The 17,503-nt window shown below is 45.5% G+C and overlaps 1 protein-coding gene across 14 annotated transcripts in view; it reads right to left on the bottom strand.

The window, feature by feature from the left end:
• LOC148030783 (uncharacterized) overlaps positions 1-17,503 on the bottom strand; it is a 385,751-nt gene that overhangs the window by 139,407 nt on the left and 228,841 nt on the right. For all 14 annotated transcript variants that reach the window (XM_087684297.1, XM_087684298.1, XM_087684294.1 and 11 more), the window contains exon 22: positions 5,263-5,433. In XM_087684297.1, the coding sequence (XP_087540423.1) occupies positions 5,263-5,433 (171 nt within the window). The remainder of the gene's footprint in view (positions 1-5,262; positions 5,434-17,503) is intronic.

The raw sequence follows: 17,503 nt of genomic DNA, 5'->3' as shown, positions 1-17,503 counted from the left end.
TTGCGATTTGGTTAGTAATAAGGTAAAGCCTAAATGGGTTGATTTGATGGAGGTTGATATTTCAGAGGATGAAGTGGAAGATGTGTTGTTCCATTTTCCTTGAAGGAAAAGCCCTGGCTGGGATGGGCTTCCTAATGAGTTGTTTTCAGCCCATGTTGAGCAGCTTAAGGACCCATTAACTCATCTATGTCAGCAAATGTGGAGTTCTAGTATGATGCCTTCAGACTGGAGGATTTCTGTGATTCGGTTATTGCTTAAGGTTTCCTCTCCGAGCTCTTTGAAACAAGGGAGACCCATTTCTGTTATGGGTTCTTTGTATAAAATCTTCTCTAAAATCATTGCCAACAGATTGCAAAAAGTATTCCCACACTTGCTTCATCCACGTCAATATGGTTTCATTAAGGGACGGAATATAATGCATAACATTTTGAATGTTCAACTGGGGATTGATTATGCCAAAGTCTTAGGCCAGCACGTTGTTATGCTTCACCTAGATTTTGAAAAGGCATTTGATCATGTTTCCGGTCTTTCTTATGGCAGCTGACGTCCACCATGGGATTTGGTCCTTGCATGATTTCTCTTGTGGATACCATTAGTCAGGGTAATGCGGATCCTATTGCATTGAATGGAGGGATCATAGATGAAATTGCCTTGTCTTGGTCTCTTCGGCAAGGCTGCCCTCTTAGCCCTTTGCTATTTGCTTTGGTCACTCACCCGATGCTCTCATTGTTGGATAAGTTGGTTGATCAAGGCGAGATTGTTAGCTTGTCACTTCCTAGTGGTGCCCAACTTTTGGGTCTGATGATTCCTTTATGTTTCTTAAGGCAGATCGCACTAATGTTAATCGGGCAATGGTTACATGGAATCTCTTTGCTTTAGCGTTGAAACTTCGTATTAATGCTCAGAAATCTACACTACTCTCTTGTACGGAGAATGATTTGCAAGCGTTGAGTTGGCATGGAGTTGTGATTTCTAAAGGAGATATTGCCCGATACTCCCCGTGCCTTGCTTAATTGGATGTCATCCTGTATTCATGTACTGGAAATGTCAAGGCTAGCCTCTTCATGTGAGACCTAAAGTTGCTCAATGCATTATGATCAGTATGATCTTCTATTTTCTGCCATTACTTCCCTGGGCTAAGAGGTTTCTTTTGGAATTGGTTCACCCTATCCGATTCATGTTGTGGAAAAAGAAAGAGAATCGTTTGGGTCAAGTGTGGATTTCGAGGCAGCATGTGATTACTCCTCAAAGGATGGGGGGAAGCAGCTTTATTGGATGTTAATTTGCATATGGCTGCTTTGAGACTAGCACTTTTGCAAGCAGTATGTGTAGAGTCATTCCTGGTCGATATTGCAAAATTTTTCATGGAAAAGACTAGCATCTCTCCTGGTGGCATGGTTATTTAAGTCTCTCTTGGCTACCTCCACGTTGTTAGATTGGCCTGATAAAGATTTGCAGTGAGATAAGTTTAGTTGGATGGCTCGTTTGGGGTTGCAGACATTCCATGATGGTGTCATTCTTGGGCAGCCTTGTCTTTTCCGGCGTATTTGCCAGCACTTTCGGGTGCCTCAAAGCTATCATGACATTTAGTCGTCCATACAGGACATGCTTTTGAGATTCTCTCTTTTGCTTGCTTTACAGCCATCGTCTCCTTGGCAAGATTGGATGTTTGTGTTTCCTGATGAGTTTGAGAAAAGGTCAACCAATCAAATGTATCATCAAATGGTCAAGGCCAAGGGATGGGTCACTAGAAAGACTAATAAATTATGGCATATTCAAGATAGCAAAAAGAAGTGGCAGGAAAGATTTATCCAACTCTGGAAGTCTAAGGTTCCTTATCAGGGTAAAGTGCTCATGTGGAGGTTGCTTATTGGGGATCTTCCGACTGGGGACATGTTACATGCTCGCAAGATCTCCAATGGTCGCTGTGTATTTGGCACTGCATGTGATGAGACATTGCTTCATCTCTTTGTCTCTTGCCCTGTTGCTTGACAGATTTGGAGTTTTGTTTTGCATGTGTGGTCCTTGGCGACTCAGCAGCGGATATCACCTTGTTCGTGGATTATGGGAAGGATGACTTCTGTGTCTACTTTGCTATCAGATTATTCCTGCCTCTTTCGTTTTCTTAGATGGACAGCTCTGTGGCATATTTGGCATACTCGGAATGTCTTCAGTTTTTATTTGGCCTGGGGCATCTGTGGTCATGTGGCCCGTGTTCGTGGTTTAGTGTTATGACAGATCTCCTCTATGGTTTAAGCTGATCTGGTTCTTCTTGGCATTGCTGCTCCTTGGCTGGATATTGCTCGCTCTACACTAACTTTCCTTTCTGTGTGATATTTGTGTGTTAGAGTTTAGGTAGCCTTTCATTTGTGTCTCTTTTTCTTAGCTGACCTGATGGTCTGATGTAAATATTGCCACTTAATTCAATTATCTTCAAGAAGAAAAAAGAGAGAGTGAACATAAGAAAATGAGCAAGAGTGGGCCCACTAAAGAAATTTGGTGCACCCACTAAAGTCATTTTCTCAACTAGCCAATTTCAAGGATTCTTCCAAACAATGCACCCAATAAGAAAGAGTACTGTCATCTGGCAGCACTGGTGGCTCTTCTAACAGGGTGGAGTGCAATATCTCAGATTGTCTATTGGGTCAACTGTTGATTGGATTGTTGTCTCGCTGTTTCTGATGTCACAATGACTCTAATTGCCTTTGTTGAGTCAACCCTGAAGTGGAACAGAACGGGGGTTTTGACGACTATTAATGGTGATGGCCTTTGTGGCTACTACTGTTGCTGAAACTCCCGAGCCTTGCATGTCGTACAGAGGCCACTTCCAAATTCTCTCGTACGAATGAATGACTCCTCATCTGGCCTTGGTTCCTGTCACATGCACTCCCAAGTTGTGATCATCTTTTCAGAAATGGATTGAAATACTATGAAGTAGAAGTGCTTGCTTAGTATGTTTCAGAGTCAATGATTCAAGGCAGTATTGTAAAGATTGAGGTGCCTATTGCAAAGGTGCCTGCACTGCTTTGTGTAAAATTTAATTTCTCATCCTGTTATTTAATTGAGTTCTCATGCACCTCCAATTGAAATGTTTCTGTGGCCTGTGTGCAGTACATGGAGGCCTATTTCCAAGGTGTCCCCTTGGGCAATACTGCTCTGGACTCACATGTTTAGGAGTTGCAGGCAGAGTCTAAGGAGTTCCAGGTGCAACTTTGGGATGCATACTTGAGATTTAAAGACAGCTCATATTTAGTTGCACCTGCAGGTTGAAGATGAATGTGTGCATGATCTGCATGCTGTGAATCAACATGTTGCATCCATTCCTAATTTACCACCACAAGTGGACATGTGTTAGTTTCTGTGAGTGCCAACATCAGGGGGCTATGTCAGAGGGGGAACAGGAAGCTAATGTCATGGTTCATCCTAATGAAATGGAGGGACTTGCCTCACATTTGGAATTTAATATCAAAGGTTTATGGAAGGAAGATATTTACCTGTTACACAGTACTTTATGCAACATATGATCCTTATAAATGCTCTTTACGATTCAAATATCCAATCCTGCCCAGCAGCCATCAGGTCCTAGGAAGAGGTGCAAATGAAATGGTTGGATCTACGGCTACTGGCAGGCATGACTGCCAGTAGTGGTGGTTCTTGTTCAAATCGTGCTACCATGGCAGCCCTTCCCAAATATGTAGGCCATCTTCAGTTTCATTTTTTCAATAACTGATGGGCGTACATCAAGGAAGGAAAATCAAACAACCTTTTGGCAATGAATATTGTTAGTGCTGATGTAACTGAGTCTTTTAATGGTTGGCCTGGGATGGATCTTTTTCTTTGACAGCATTTTGTCCACATCCAGCTTTCACCCTCTCCCTCAGATGGTGGTTCTGGTTCAGCCTGTTGGTGTTTGTGTGATACGTTCTCCTCTTGGTGATGATCTTGGCAAGGGTGGAGAGGCTGTTGAAGAGGCTTGATTTCTCATTTCCGCAGGAAAGACCCTAATGGTGTGGTTGGAGCATGGGGGCCTGCAGACTGAGATCTACCCAAAGAAGGGCACATCCCAAGGCACCTCTGCAAATGGGTCTCTGCATACCCACTCCTCAGGGTGCCACTGAAGTCACTGTAGAGGCATCCTCTTGCATACCCAATATCTCCATTTCTCTGTCATGCATTTTTGGAGATGTCTTCCCACCCCACCTTTTTGGATATTCAGTTTGTAATATGTAACTATGAATATCTTATGTAAATCTGTTGGTGACATCAGTCATTAACATGCTTTTGGCAGATTTTTATCAGTCATATGTAACTGTGAATATCATATGTAAATCAACATAGTGGCGTTTCTTTAAAGCTCTAAAGATACAAATTACTATTAATAGCACTTCGTAGAAAATTCCCTTGAGGTAAAATACAAATTACAAAGGACCTTGCAGAGAGTAGCTAAATACATCATAAATACAGTAGTTGTGTAAACGACCAATCCGGTGGGCTATAATGCCAAACCATCTGAGGGTTTAGATGAAAGAAGTTGCCAAAGTCCCTAGGTCCACAAGAAGGCATCTGTCCTTCTCATCATGCATCTGGTCCATTTTTCATTTTACATAGGCAAAAACACCCAATGTCTTTTGGACATCATGGAAATTGATACATATTCACTATTGTATACTAGAGTAATTGAATACAACAATTCCTTTTGCAGCAGTAGGATGCTTCGCTCATGTACATTGTCAATCTCAATGTGTTTGAAATTGATTCCACCTCTTTGTTTCTCAAATAACATTTTTACCTAGCAAAGGCAGAGGAATATGTGCCATGAAAGGCAATAAACAATGAATGCAAGGAAAGATTCATAATGGCAATATAAGAAAGATAAAAATAACTAGACAAACCCTAGTTGGCTGCTCCCACCAGTATAGAGTGGTGGCCAACCAGTGGGGGAGAAAACAGCCACTGGATCTCCCATGGAATGCCTGATAAATGCTGTATAAGGAAAGGGTTGGTATAATTTGGCAAGAAAGTCTCCATGATCATAATACATTTCACCGAAGAAAATACAGTAATATTAGCATCCTTTTTCACCATGCACCTTAATAGTCAATGACAAGCATAGGCATCTAACCTCTATTTGCAAGGCAGAAAAAATTTTCATGTGGAAAAATGCCAAATAGAAACTTGTATAACCTATTCAACAGCTAGTTTATTTGAAAGAACAACAACAATGTGTTAAGACAGTGTAAGACTATTTAGTTGAACAACTACCTCTCTTTTAAACTCTGTCACCACTCCTACAGAGCGACCTTTGATTGTTTTAAGATGGTCAAGCCTCTTGGAAAGTTCGGCTTCTATTGCCTCGTCCAAAAATTCTTCATCTTCAATTTCCATTGTCAATCTTGTTATTTCTTCCTCGATCTCAAGTGACCTTGCATCCTCCTTTAAAAAGAAAAAATCAACCTTCCTCACTAGCTCTTCTTTTCCCCCAGCAGCAACCCAAACAAACCCCCAACCTCCCCCCCACACTCTAAAACCACCTTGTCATGAAGAAGTTTGAATTAATGAATTGAAATATTTACAAAGAGCCTTTTGGCCAACCAAGCACACTCAAAGACATGTAGAAAACAACACATGGAGCCAAAAGGCTACAAGAACAAAAGAAGGGCTTCATGAAGCAGGCACAACCAAGGTGGTATGCATGATATCCATCCATGGAGCAGCCACCTCTTTGAGGATTACACCAGCTGAAACCATAGAAGTAACTTGCCATATAACAATCCTCAAGCACAGCCCATGTAACCATGGACAGTTGAGGCCGAAAAAGAATAAAAACATTGCTTGTCCACGAGATGTGCCAAAGACCAATCCAATGTAGAAAATGAAACAGATGAATGTTCGGGCTATAAAGTGGCCATGGACAGCATCTTGCCCAAAACCCAAGAATGGATGAGTTTCCACTGATGTGTTAGAAAGTCCATTCTTGGGAAATGAAATCCCAGATCTCTCTAGCAACTAGACAAAAGAGAAAAAGATGAATAGGAGTATCATCACATTGCAGTACAAAAGACATGTCTACTACTCCAGATCTTGTGATCATGTAGCATATAACTTGTGGAGAGCCCTGATAGGAAGTCTCCATATAAAACTTTCACCTACTAAGGAAGCTTAGACCTCCAAAACTGAAGCAATGGATCATGCCACTTAGCTTTAATATCCAGAGTAGACCAAACGTTATTTGCTTTCTCAGCCACACATCTCTTTTCCTTAACCATTTAATGATAAATCTGATTGGCTGATTGTTTATTCTTGATCTTTAGATGTATCTCCCTTGGCTTGGCCACTTATGGACACAGATTGAGAGACCACAGGCCATCATGCTCTTACGGATGATTCATAGCACACCATCATTACCACATGAGATCATTTTGCTACACCTCCATGATGATATGCATCCAGATCGACTCTATTTGAGGCTTCTCAACAACTAGCTTAGACGGGATGTGGGACCTCATGGTATGCACAAGTTGAGTAGTGACATACCGGTCTTGGGATTGACATGGACCACCTCCCCCCTTCTAGTATGACCTTGACTCCCCTCCATACACCTCTTGTTCAGAAAGGAACCTAGTCATGCAACAAGATCTTTACCAACTACCCATTAGCACACATGGACCTTACCTTGACAACCCCTCCCTACCATCCAAGGATCTAGCATGCTGAACATCATTTGACTTTTTGCCCTTGTTTGAGTGCACCTATTGCCAATCACAGGCATCATTAGAGGGGGATAAAAGTAGTTGTTTTCCTTTGGCCAAATTTCCTCTTATCAGTTGGGCATCTATATGCATATGTAAGGCAAGACCGTCCTGTCGTACTGCAGGCACATCACTAGCATGACTTGTTGCTTCTTTTCTTTAAGTGCATTCTCTCATAAAATGGCCTAATTGGCCACAATCGAAACAGTCTCGCAAAAACTTTCCATTTAAGATGGAAGTGCAAGGAATGCATACTAGGAGAATTCACACGTAGCCAAGTGGGATACTTGCGAGAGGCATCCCAAAGCATGCATATTCTGTTCCTATTGACGGTGTGAGTGCTCCGAGGGACCAACACTTTGTCAATCCTAGACATGGCATCAAGCAAAAGAGGCCAATACATAGCTAGGCAGCCCTCCACTACCACCCAGACTAGGAATCCTTGCTTTAGCAGTTCTATAATTGCCTCTCTCTTTTTTTTTTCGTAATGGATATTATATTTATAAAGTACTAAACAAGAAAAGAGTTACAAAAGTCATGGCAAAGACGCAGAGGAAATTGCCATATGCTAGGGAAGTAAGTCCTCCCGAGGGAGTAAGTCAGAGTGCCGAATGAGATCTATCTGCCAATGCAAGAGACCTTTAAGCCTAGCAATATGTCCCTGAACATTAGAGGCTGAATCAAAAAGAAAAGCATTCCGAATGGTCCAATTGTGCCAACAACCCCAATATCTAAGAAAGTGAAACAAGATCTTCATATGCGATTGTGCCGGTGTGGGGTATTTGGGCCGCACAAATACCCAATCAAAAGGGCTTAGCGAGAAACCAACCACTACTCGCCAAACATATGACAAGAGTGACCAGATTTTCTTAGCGAGAGGGCAAGAAATAAATCAATGACGGGCCGATTCCACACTGGTGGTACAAAAGAAACAATTGCCGTTGAAGATTCCACGCTTGGAAAGGGCTGAAGCAAGAGGAACACCACCAATCATCACCCTCCAAAGAAAAACCTTGCATTTGAATGGTGTCTTGTTCAACCAGCCCTCCATCACAGTTACCTTCCACCATGACTGAGATTTACACAATCCCCATACAGTATTAGCTTTAGTAGCCAGACATTGATGATCTTTAATCAGAAGATGATACACCTGGTTAGCTGAGGCCTTTTCCAAATTCAGCCGGCCTGCAAGGTCCCAGTCCTGCCAAGGATGATTCGAAGCAAGGGTAGGAAAGGGTTGTCTGCTTTGGAGCACCATCAAAAGCTGTCCCCATAAATCACGGTATCCACGAGGGATCCTAAAAAGCCTCCCGGCTGTACGAAACGATATCAACACATTGTGACTGGCAAGGGTGGCATTTGCAACTGAAGTCAGCCCAAGAGTACCATGCGGTTAAATTTTGGTCTGAGCTCATGTTTGCCTTCCCAAGAAAGTAATCGCGAGGCTGCCAACAGTTCCAGTTGAAAAGAGTTAGTAGCTAAGCAGTCCTCCACAGGATGCCATTGAGCCTTTTGGAGAACCAATTTCCAAGAATATACCAGATGAGCAAGCAGGGATGATGGACTAGAAAACCGAGAGTTTGCATTAAGAACATGCCACCAGGAGCTCCCAATTTGGGTATTACCATGCACAAGCCGGTGATCCTTAAGAAAATAACGGGCTATAAAGACCCACAGGTATAATTGCCTCTCTCTCTTTTTTTTCGTAAAAGGTAATTGTATTAATTACGAAAAAAGGTACAAGATTACATGATTACATGATTACAAAGGACACGAGGGCCCTAGGCCAACGTGTGGAATATCCCAGTACTAATCCACGAAAAAGGTTACACCAATCATGGCAAAGACCCAGAGGCAATTGCCATATGCCAGGCAAGCAAATCCTCCCGAGGGAGCAAGTCCGAGTGCCGAATGAGATCTATCTGCCAATGCAAGAGCCCTTTAAGCCGGGCAATGTGTCTCGGTACATTAGAGGCCGAATCAAAGAGAAAAGCATTCTGCGTGGTCCAAATGTGCCAGCATCCCTAGTATTTGAAAAAGTGGAATAAGATCTTCATATGTAACTGTGGCGGTGTGGGGTACTTTGGGCGCACAAAAACCCAATCGAAAGGAGTTAGCGAGGACCCCACCACTGCGCGCCAGACTTGCGACAAGAGTGACCAGATATTCTTGGCGAGCGGGCAAGAAAGAAATCGATGTCGTGCCGATTCCACAGTAGTGGTATAGAAGAAACAATTGCCATTCGAGATTCTACGCTTGGAAAGGGCCGAGGCAAGAGGAAGACCACCAATCATTACCCGCCAAAGAAAGACCTTGCATTTAAAAGGTGTCTTATTCAGCCAGCCCTTCATCACAGTTGCCTTCCACCATGACTGCGATTTCCGCAGTCCCCAAACAATATTAGCTTTCACACCCAGCCATTGATAATCTTGAATGAGAAGATGATACACCTGATTAGCTGAGGCCTTTTCCAGACTCAACCGGCCTGCAAGGTCCCAGTCCTGCCAAGGACGATCCACAGCCAGGGCAGGAAAGGGTTGCCTACCCTGAAGCTTCGACAAAAGCTGTTCCGATAAACCACGGTATCTGCGCGGGATCCTGAAAAGTCTCCTAGTAGTTCGAAACGATGCGAGGACATTGCGAGTGGCGAGGGTAGCATCCGCAATCAAAGTCACACCTAAACGGGCCATGCGGTTAAATCTCGGTCTGTCTGAGCTGATGTTTGTCTTCCCATGAAAGTAACCTCGATACTGCCAACAATTCCAGTTGAAAGGAGTTAGTATGGAAGCGGTCCCCCACTGGATGCCAACGGGCCTTTTGGAGCACCACTTTCCAAGAGCCGACCAAGTGCAGTAACAGAGAGGAAGAGGGGCTGGCAAATCGAGAGTCAGCATTAAGGACATGCCACCAGGAGGCCCGAAGTCGTGTATTACCATGGCGTAGCCCGCTGTCCTTAAGAAAACAACGGGCTATAATGGTCCACGGGTGATGATCCACACACATGGCGCGAAAAAAAGACCAACGAAGAGCCAACATATGAGCTTCAGCATCCAAAATAGCTCCACCACCCATGCGTTTAGGGGTACATGTATGTGACCATGAAATTCATGAAATACCTGCTTGCAGTGAATCCTTCTTCCATAACATGAAACGAATGGGGCGAGTGAGAGCCTTCAAAGTAGTATGCGTCCACGGAAGCAATGGCAGTAAATATGTTAGCATTGGCAGCATAATTGTCTGGGCCACTTTGAGGCGGACATGGAATGGCCACGCTTGTGACTTCCAATACATAAACTTCACTGCCAGTTTTTGTGAAATCCACTCAAGTAGTTCCTTTGGCCGTACATCCACCCCAATGGGTATCCAAGATGCCTTACAATGGAGCCACGGGAAACAACCTGGCCCTGCCAGCCTAATGACAGTAAATCAGGCTCCGTGCAACTGAGTATGGCTGATTTAAAGGCATTGATGCGAAGACCAGAAGCATGACCAAAGAGCGTCCAAACATCTAATGCCTTTCTAATGTTGTCCCTGTCCGCCCGTAAAATCGTAAAGCTATCATCAGCCAAAGATTGGCTAATGAAGTGCTGCCCCAAAGGAAGAGACAATCCGGCCAGCTGAGCAGAAGCCGCCATTGAGGATAACATTGAAAGGACCAGGTGAGTCGCCAGGCAAAGAAGAGAGGACTCAAAGGGCAACCCTGTCTGACCGAGCGTGCAAGGTCAAATGGCTCTGTAACCCCACCATTGAGCATAACTCTTGAAGAAGCCGCAGCACTAATGGTGTAGATCAATCGGGACATCCGAGTACCAAAACCCATAGCAGACATGAGATCTGCAATGAAAGACTAGTCTACATAGTCAAAAGCCTCTTCCAAATCCAATTGAATCAATACCACTTCCTGACTGGAGTGCCTCGCATAATCAATAGCCATTTGCACATTTAAGATATTATGCAGAATGTTGCGGCCCTTAATGAAACCATATTGGAGAGAATGCACAATAGCTGGAAGGTGCTTGTGAAGCCGATTCGCAAGCACTTTGGAGAAGATTTTATACATCGAGCCCATCAAAGAAATTGGTCTCCAGTGTTGCAGCATTGACGGCGAAGGGACCTTTGGAATCAGTTTGATAAGGCCTTCTTTCCATGAGGAAGGCATGACCCCTGTTTCCCAAACCTGCTGAAACATAACGGCCAATGGCTTCACCGGCTGGGTGGCCGAGTTCTCAAAGAATTCATTGGTGAGACCATCCCAACCAGGACTTTTATCCTTAGGCAGGTGTAACAAAATATCCATAACCTCCTCCTCGCAAATATCCGCCTCCAAAGTAGCTTGCATATCAAGTGGAACCTGCTCGCGGACTAGATGATAGAAGACCGAGCGTGCATGCGTAACCTGGCTAGAGGGTGACGGAGAAGAACCAAGAAGTTCCATAAAATAATTTCTGCACATATTGACAATGGTCTGCGGATCAGTGACCATGCGACCTTCCGAATCCTGGAGTCTAGTCATATTTTCGTGAGCACAAGAAGCATGCAAGGCGCGAAACTGACAGGCACTATCTTGCAATGTGTCAGTCAAGTTATGCAGCTTGGTCTGCTGATAAGATTTCAACTGAAACACTTGAAAAAGATGAGCCAAACGCATCTCCAGTGACAGCAGAAATTCATCATTTGGGGTGTCCATGAGAAACGAACGGACCAAAGCCAGTAAGTCCTCTGCTGCATGTCGACGTCGCCGACAAAGAGAGGCATGATGGATCCCATACTGCCGAGCAACCCGCTGCACATTAGAGAGCAGCCGTGCAAAGGAAGCCAAGCCTTCAGAGGCCAAGTCCAATAAGAACCTCTCAATCAATTGCTGCATATAGCCCTGAAAGATTGGATGCTTCAAATAACAGGAGTTGAAACGTAAAGGGAGTCTATCCAGCAACTGCATAAAAGGTGCAATAGGTTGTGCAAGCATCTCAAGCTGGAGGGGGAAATGGTCCGACAATGCATATTGCTGCAAGACTTTCATTTCCAGTATCTCGGGAAGAAAATCATCCCCCTGCATGATATACATTCGGTCCAACCGCGGCTAAGTAGTTGCATATTGTGTGGAATGAAAAGTAAACCCTGAAAAAGAAGGGTGAAGCCAAGACCAAAGATCGTGCTTAAGTACGTGCAAAGCAAAGGTATTTCACACCCGGCTTTCCGGCACATCCATTACCGAATGCCCTGAAGTGGACTGAGAAGAGTCAACACACATATTGAAATCTCCAATAAAAAAACCCCTTCGGCCAAGTGACATCGAGCTCTGCAAAGTCGACCAAAGATCCCATCGGGATGCGGAATCATTCGGAGCATAGAGGCCCAACAACCATAAAATCTCTCCTTCAAATAAGACTTCGATTACTAGAAAGCGGCTCTGTACATCATTTTTAATAAGAACACGCTGGTATTTCTCATGGACAATCATCAGTACGCCCGAATAGTGCATAGCATGTGTCCCTGCATAAAACAGACGGAATCCATGACAATCCACAACTTTTCTTGCTTCACTGTGACTTTTGTGCTCAATTGCACACAAGACATCTCACTGGTTCTCATGCAAGACAGTCCACATGGCATGTTGCTTATGACGAGAGCAAATGCCTCGCACATTCCACGTGGCTATCTTCATATATCTTCAAAAAAGGAAGTCAGGAACAAGGCGCCTGTTGCCTCAATTTCACCTTTTCCACGAGAGCATCCAAGATACCCTCATCCAGAAAATCGGCCAATACTGCAAACGAATTCTGGCGGCCCGCTTCAGAGGTAGATGGAAAATCCACTGCCTTGGGAGTGGGGCGGGGATAACGCCGATCCCAGGGTGTAATCACATTACCTTTAGTATCAAACGCCAGCTTAGTAGGTGGGCCCTTGGGACCGTCTGTATAGACTTTCCTTGTAGACTGATTACGAGGGGCAGACGGGGCCATAGTACGCGCAGCATGCTCTAAAGTGAACATTTCTTTCCTGCGCATATACGTGCACACGGAATCCTGTGAGGCATTAGGCCCAGAATCCGCCTGGCCTGCATCCAACTTTTTACCTTTTTTTTGACGTACCTCAATCCAATCAGTGTTACGTGAATCCAAACCCAAGACCTGTTGTTTGCCTTTATCCACAACATTAGGTGGCTGAAGGACCTCCTGTGCTGCGGCATCAAGCACCATGTCATCTTTAGGCAGCACAACATGCGCATCATCGGAAGACGGTTGTCTTTTTGGGCATTCGGCCATAAAATGCCCCAAAGTGCAGAGGATGCATGCCGGAGCAATTGAGGCGCAGCCACGCAGGCCTTTTCCTGGCCGTGTCCCATAACATGCATAAACGGTTTCGATTCATAGCCCTTAGGCTTGTGGGAACCACCTCTGTTCCCACAACTGCCATCGCATCCTTTAACAATGGCCAATAGACTGCCGGACAATTTTCCACTTCCACCCCACCACTGCGCGCCAGATTTGTGACAAGAGTGACCAGATATTCTTGGCGAGCGGGCAAGAAAGAAAACGATGTCGGGCCGATTCCGCAGTAGTGGTACAGAAGAAACAATTGCCATTCGAGATTCGACGCTTGGAAAGGGCCGAGGCAAGAGGAAGACCACCAATCATTACCCGCCAAAGAAAGACCTTGCATTTGAAAGGTGCCTTATTCAGCCAACCCTCCATCAGCGTTGCCTGCCACCATGACAGCGATTTCCGCAATCCCCAAACAGTATTAGCTTTCACACCCAGCCATTGGTGATTTTGAATGAGAAGATGATACACCTGATTAGTAGAGGCCTTTTCCAGAATCAACCGGCCTGCAAGGTCCCAGTCCTGCCAAGGACGATCCACAGCCAGGGCAGGAAAGGGTTGCCTACCCTGAAGCTCCGACAAAATCTTTCCCCATAAACCACGATATCCGCGCGGGATCCTGAAAAGTCTCCTAGCAGTCCGAAACGATGCGAGGACATTGCGAGTGGCAAGGGTAGCATCCGCAATCGAAGTCACACCTAACTGGGCCATGCGGTTAAATCTCGGTTTGAGCTGATGTTTGTCTTCCCATGAAAGTAATCTTGATACTGCCAACAATTCCAGCTGAAAGGAGTTAGTCTGCAAGCGGTCCCCTACTGGATGCCAACGGGCCTTTTGGAGCACCACTTTCCAATACCCGACCAAGTGCAGTAACAAAGAGGAAGAGGGACTGGAAAATCGAGAGTCAGCATTAAGGACATGCCACCAAGAGGCCCGAAGCCGTGTGTTACCATGGCGTAGCCCGCTGTCCTCAAGAATATAACGGGCTATGATGGTCCACGGGTGATGATCCACACACATGGCACGAAAAAGAGACCAACGAAGAGCCAGCATATGAGTTTCTGCATCCAAAATAGCTCCACCACCCATGCGCTTAGGGGTATATGTATGTGACCATGAAATCCATGAAATGCCTGCCTGCAGTGAATCCTTCTTCCATAGCATGAAACGAATGGGATGAGTAAGAGCCTTCAAAGTAGTAGGCGTACACGGCAACAATGGTAGGAAATACGTTAGCATTGGTAGCATAATTGTCTGAGCCACTTTGAGGCGGACATGGAATGGCCACGCTTGCGACTTCCAATACATAAACTTCGCCGCCAGTTTTTATGAAATCCACTCCAGTAGGTCCTTTGGCCGTACATCCACCCCCAATGGGTATCCAAGATGCCTGACAATGGAGCCACAGGAAACCACCTGTGACCCTGCCAGCCTAATGACTGTAAATCAGGCTCCGTGCAACTGAGAATGGCTGACTTAAAGGCATTGATGCGAAGACCAGAGGCCTGACCAAAGAGCGTCCAAACATCTAATGCCTTTCGAATGTTGTCCCTGTCCGCCCGCAAAATCATAAAGGTGTCATCAGCCAAAGATTGGCTAATGAAGTGCTGCCCCAAAGGAAGAGACAATCCTGCCAGCTGAGCAGAAGCCGCCATTGAGGATAACATTGAAAGGACCGGGTGAGTCGCCAGGGCAAAGAAGAGAGGTCTCAAAGGGCAACCCTGTCTGACCAAGCGTGCAAGGCCAAATGGCTTTGTAACCCCACCATTGAGCATAACTCTTGAAGAAGCCGCAGCACTAATGGTGTAGATCAATTGGGACATCCGCGTACCAAAGCCCATAGCAGACATGAGATCTGCAATGAAAAGACCAGTCCACATAGTCAAACGCCTTTTCCAGGTCCAATTGAATCAATACCACTTCCTGACTAGAGCGCCGCGCATAGTCAATAGCCATTTGCACATTTAAGATATTATGCAGAATGTTGCAGCCCTTAATGAAACAATATTGGAGAGGATGCACAATAGCTGGAAGGTGCTTGTGAAGCCGATTCGCCAGCACTTTGGAGAAGATTTTATACATCGAGCCCATCAAAGAAATTGGTCTCCAGTGTTGCAGCTTTGGCGGCGCAGGGACCTTTGGAATCAGTTTGATAAGGCCTTCTTTCCATGAGGAAGGCATGACCCCTGTTTCCCAAACCTGCTGAAACATGACCGCCAATGGCTTCACCAACTGCGTGGCCGAGTTCTCAAAGAATTCATTAGTGAGACCATCCCAACCAGGACTTTTATCCTTAGGCAGGTGCAACAAAACATCCATAACCTCTTTCTCTCTCTTTCTCTCTCTCTCTCTCTCTCTCTCTCTTTCTCTGTCTCTGTGTGTACAGGAGCAGATCAGCTCACTGATCTGCGCAGAGTTATAGACACGTACTGCCAGGTAAGGGCTCCCTGTCTCTGTCACGGCCCAGCAAGATCCACAGGGCAGCCACCCGCGGGAAGACAGCGTGCACATGACCAACAGGGCAGCAAACGAGATGTATCTGATTCTGCAAATGCCGTGGCCTGACAGACTGTCTTGTGGACCCCGTCCGCTCTGTGGACGCCCATCACTCCTTGCGCTGCATCCCAGCGGTCACGAAAGACAGGTGAAAGTGAAGCAGATTGCAGGCGGCGCCTGCAGACAGGTCAGCAAGTCGAAGTACAAGCAAATGTGAGGCAGGCTGCAGGCGAGAGGGACGCAGACTGCAGGCGGCGCTTGCAGACAGGGTGGCGGGTCGAAATACAGGCGAGATAGAGGCAGATTGCAGGCTGCGCCTATAGACAGGACAGCAGGTCGAAAGAAAATGGGCACAGGATGAAGGACGAAGCAGACGGAAGCGCGCGCAGGACAGAGCTCTCGCCCACCAAACTGGAATCGCATCACACAGTCAGGGGGCACCATATCCGCCATCACCCACGCTCTCTCCCGTCACCGCCATCACACCCTCCAAGTGCGCTCTCTCTCTCTCTCTCTCTCTCTCTCTCCCGTAAAACACACTCTCTCTCTCTCTCTCTCTCTCACACACACACACACACGCACGTGCGCGCGCGCGCACACAGAGTTCACAAGAGAGAGAGAGAGAACTTGGAAAAGGAATCGCCTCTCTCTCTTTCTCTCTCTCTCTCTTTGGGGAGCTGGCGTAATGGGGAGCGTCGGGCGTGCGTGACGGGGAGCATGTGTGACGGGCGTGCGTGATAGGGAGCTGGCATGACGGGCGTAACGCTGATGAGACAGGTGTGATGGGATTGTGAGTTGTGTGACGGGCACGACGGACGGATTTTGACGCAATAGGCGTGCGAGCCGGATGCAGACAAGACAGAGGTGACACTTGCACACGTATCTGGCAGAGCAGTACTTTGACGAATGCACTGTGACGAACGGACTGTGGCAGCAATGACGAATGAGTGCTGTGGCAGCAATAACGAATGGATTGTGGCAGTAGTGACGAATGAGCACTAAATGAATAGTGACGGGATGTACCTGCAGCAAACAGTGATGGGCCTTGTCAGCAGTATCTACAGAGATGCGCAAGGACTGATGGGACAATTTTGGGTCGTAATTGTGACTGTATAAGAAATCTGTAGACTCTCTCAGACTGACATGAATGCAGACATGTGCGAATGTACTGAGATTGCAGATGTACTCAGACTGATGTGAACCTTGCATGATGTGTAGACTGGAGACCTGCGTGATTTCAGACTGACGCACATTAACATTTCATGCTACAGTGACAGTTTATGTGAGATTGACAGTTCTATGCTACATTGACAATTCATGCTACAGTCATATCTTATGATGCAGTCACATTGACAGTTTATGATATACTGACAGTTCATGCTATAGTGATAGTTTATGTTACTAGTTTACTACTCTACTCAGACTGTAAACAGTTTTATGCTATAGCACATACTATAATCATGATGGAAGAAACTGACAATGAAGGAATCGCAAAACCAACCATGGAGACAATATACACCGCCAAAGAACACGAGATACAAAACCTATGGGCGTAAAACCCGAGATTGGAATGTCTCTCCAGGGTCGAGTAGATATGGGAAGACATCCTACAAAATTAATGAAACACTATATGAGAAGATGTTGACCATACTCCGTGCTGAAATACGTACCATGAGGAAGGAAATGGAAAAGGATATACAAGAGCGGGTTCGAGCTGAAATGATGGAAGAACTAAAAAAGGAGATGCAACAAACGTTGGATGCACACATGGTAGAGAAAGACTCAATGATCTCTAATCTACAAGAAGAACTAGAGGAATGCAAAAAGAAACTGGACGCACAAAAGGAACCACAAACCACACCGGAACTACAAAAAGAAATGGATGTTTTAAAAAAGGATATGCACACCTATGCAAGTGTGGTGGAAGGCACCCAA

Source organism: Lygodium microphyllum, chromosome 9 (genome assembly GCF_053477565.2).
Source record: "Lygodium microphyllum isolate KBCC chromosome 9, Lygodium_microphyllum_v1.1.10, whole genome shotgun sequence".
In the NCBI taxonomy this organism is placed as follows: domain Eukaryota; kingdom Viridiplantae; phylum Streptophyta; class Polypodiopsida; order Schizaeales; family Lygodiaceae; genus Lygodium; species Lygodium microphyllum.
Note: the sequence above shows the minus strand (reverse complement) of the source record. Positions and strands in the feature narration are given on the sequence as shown.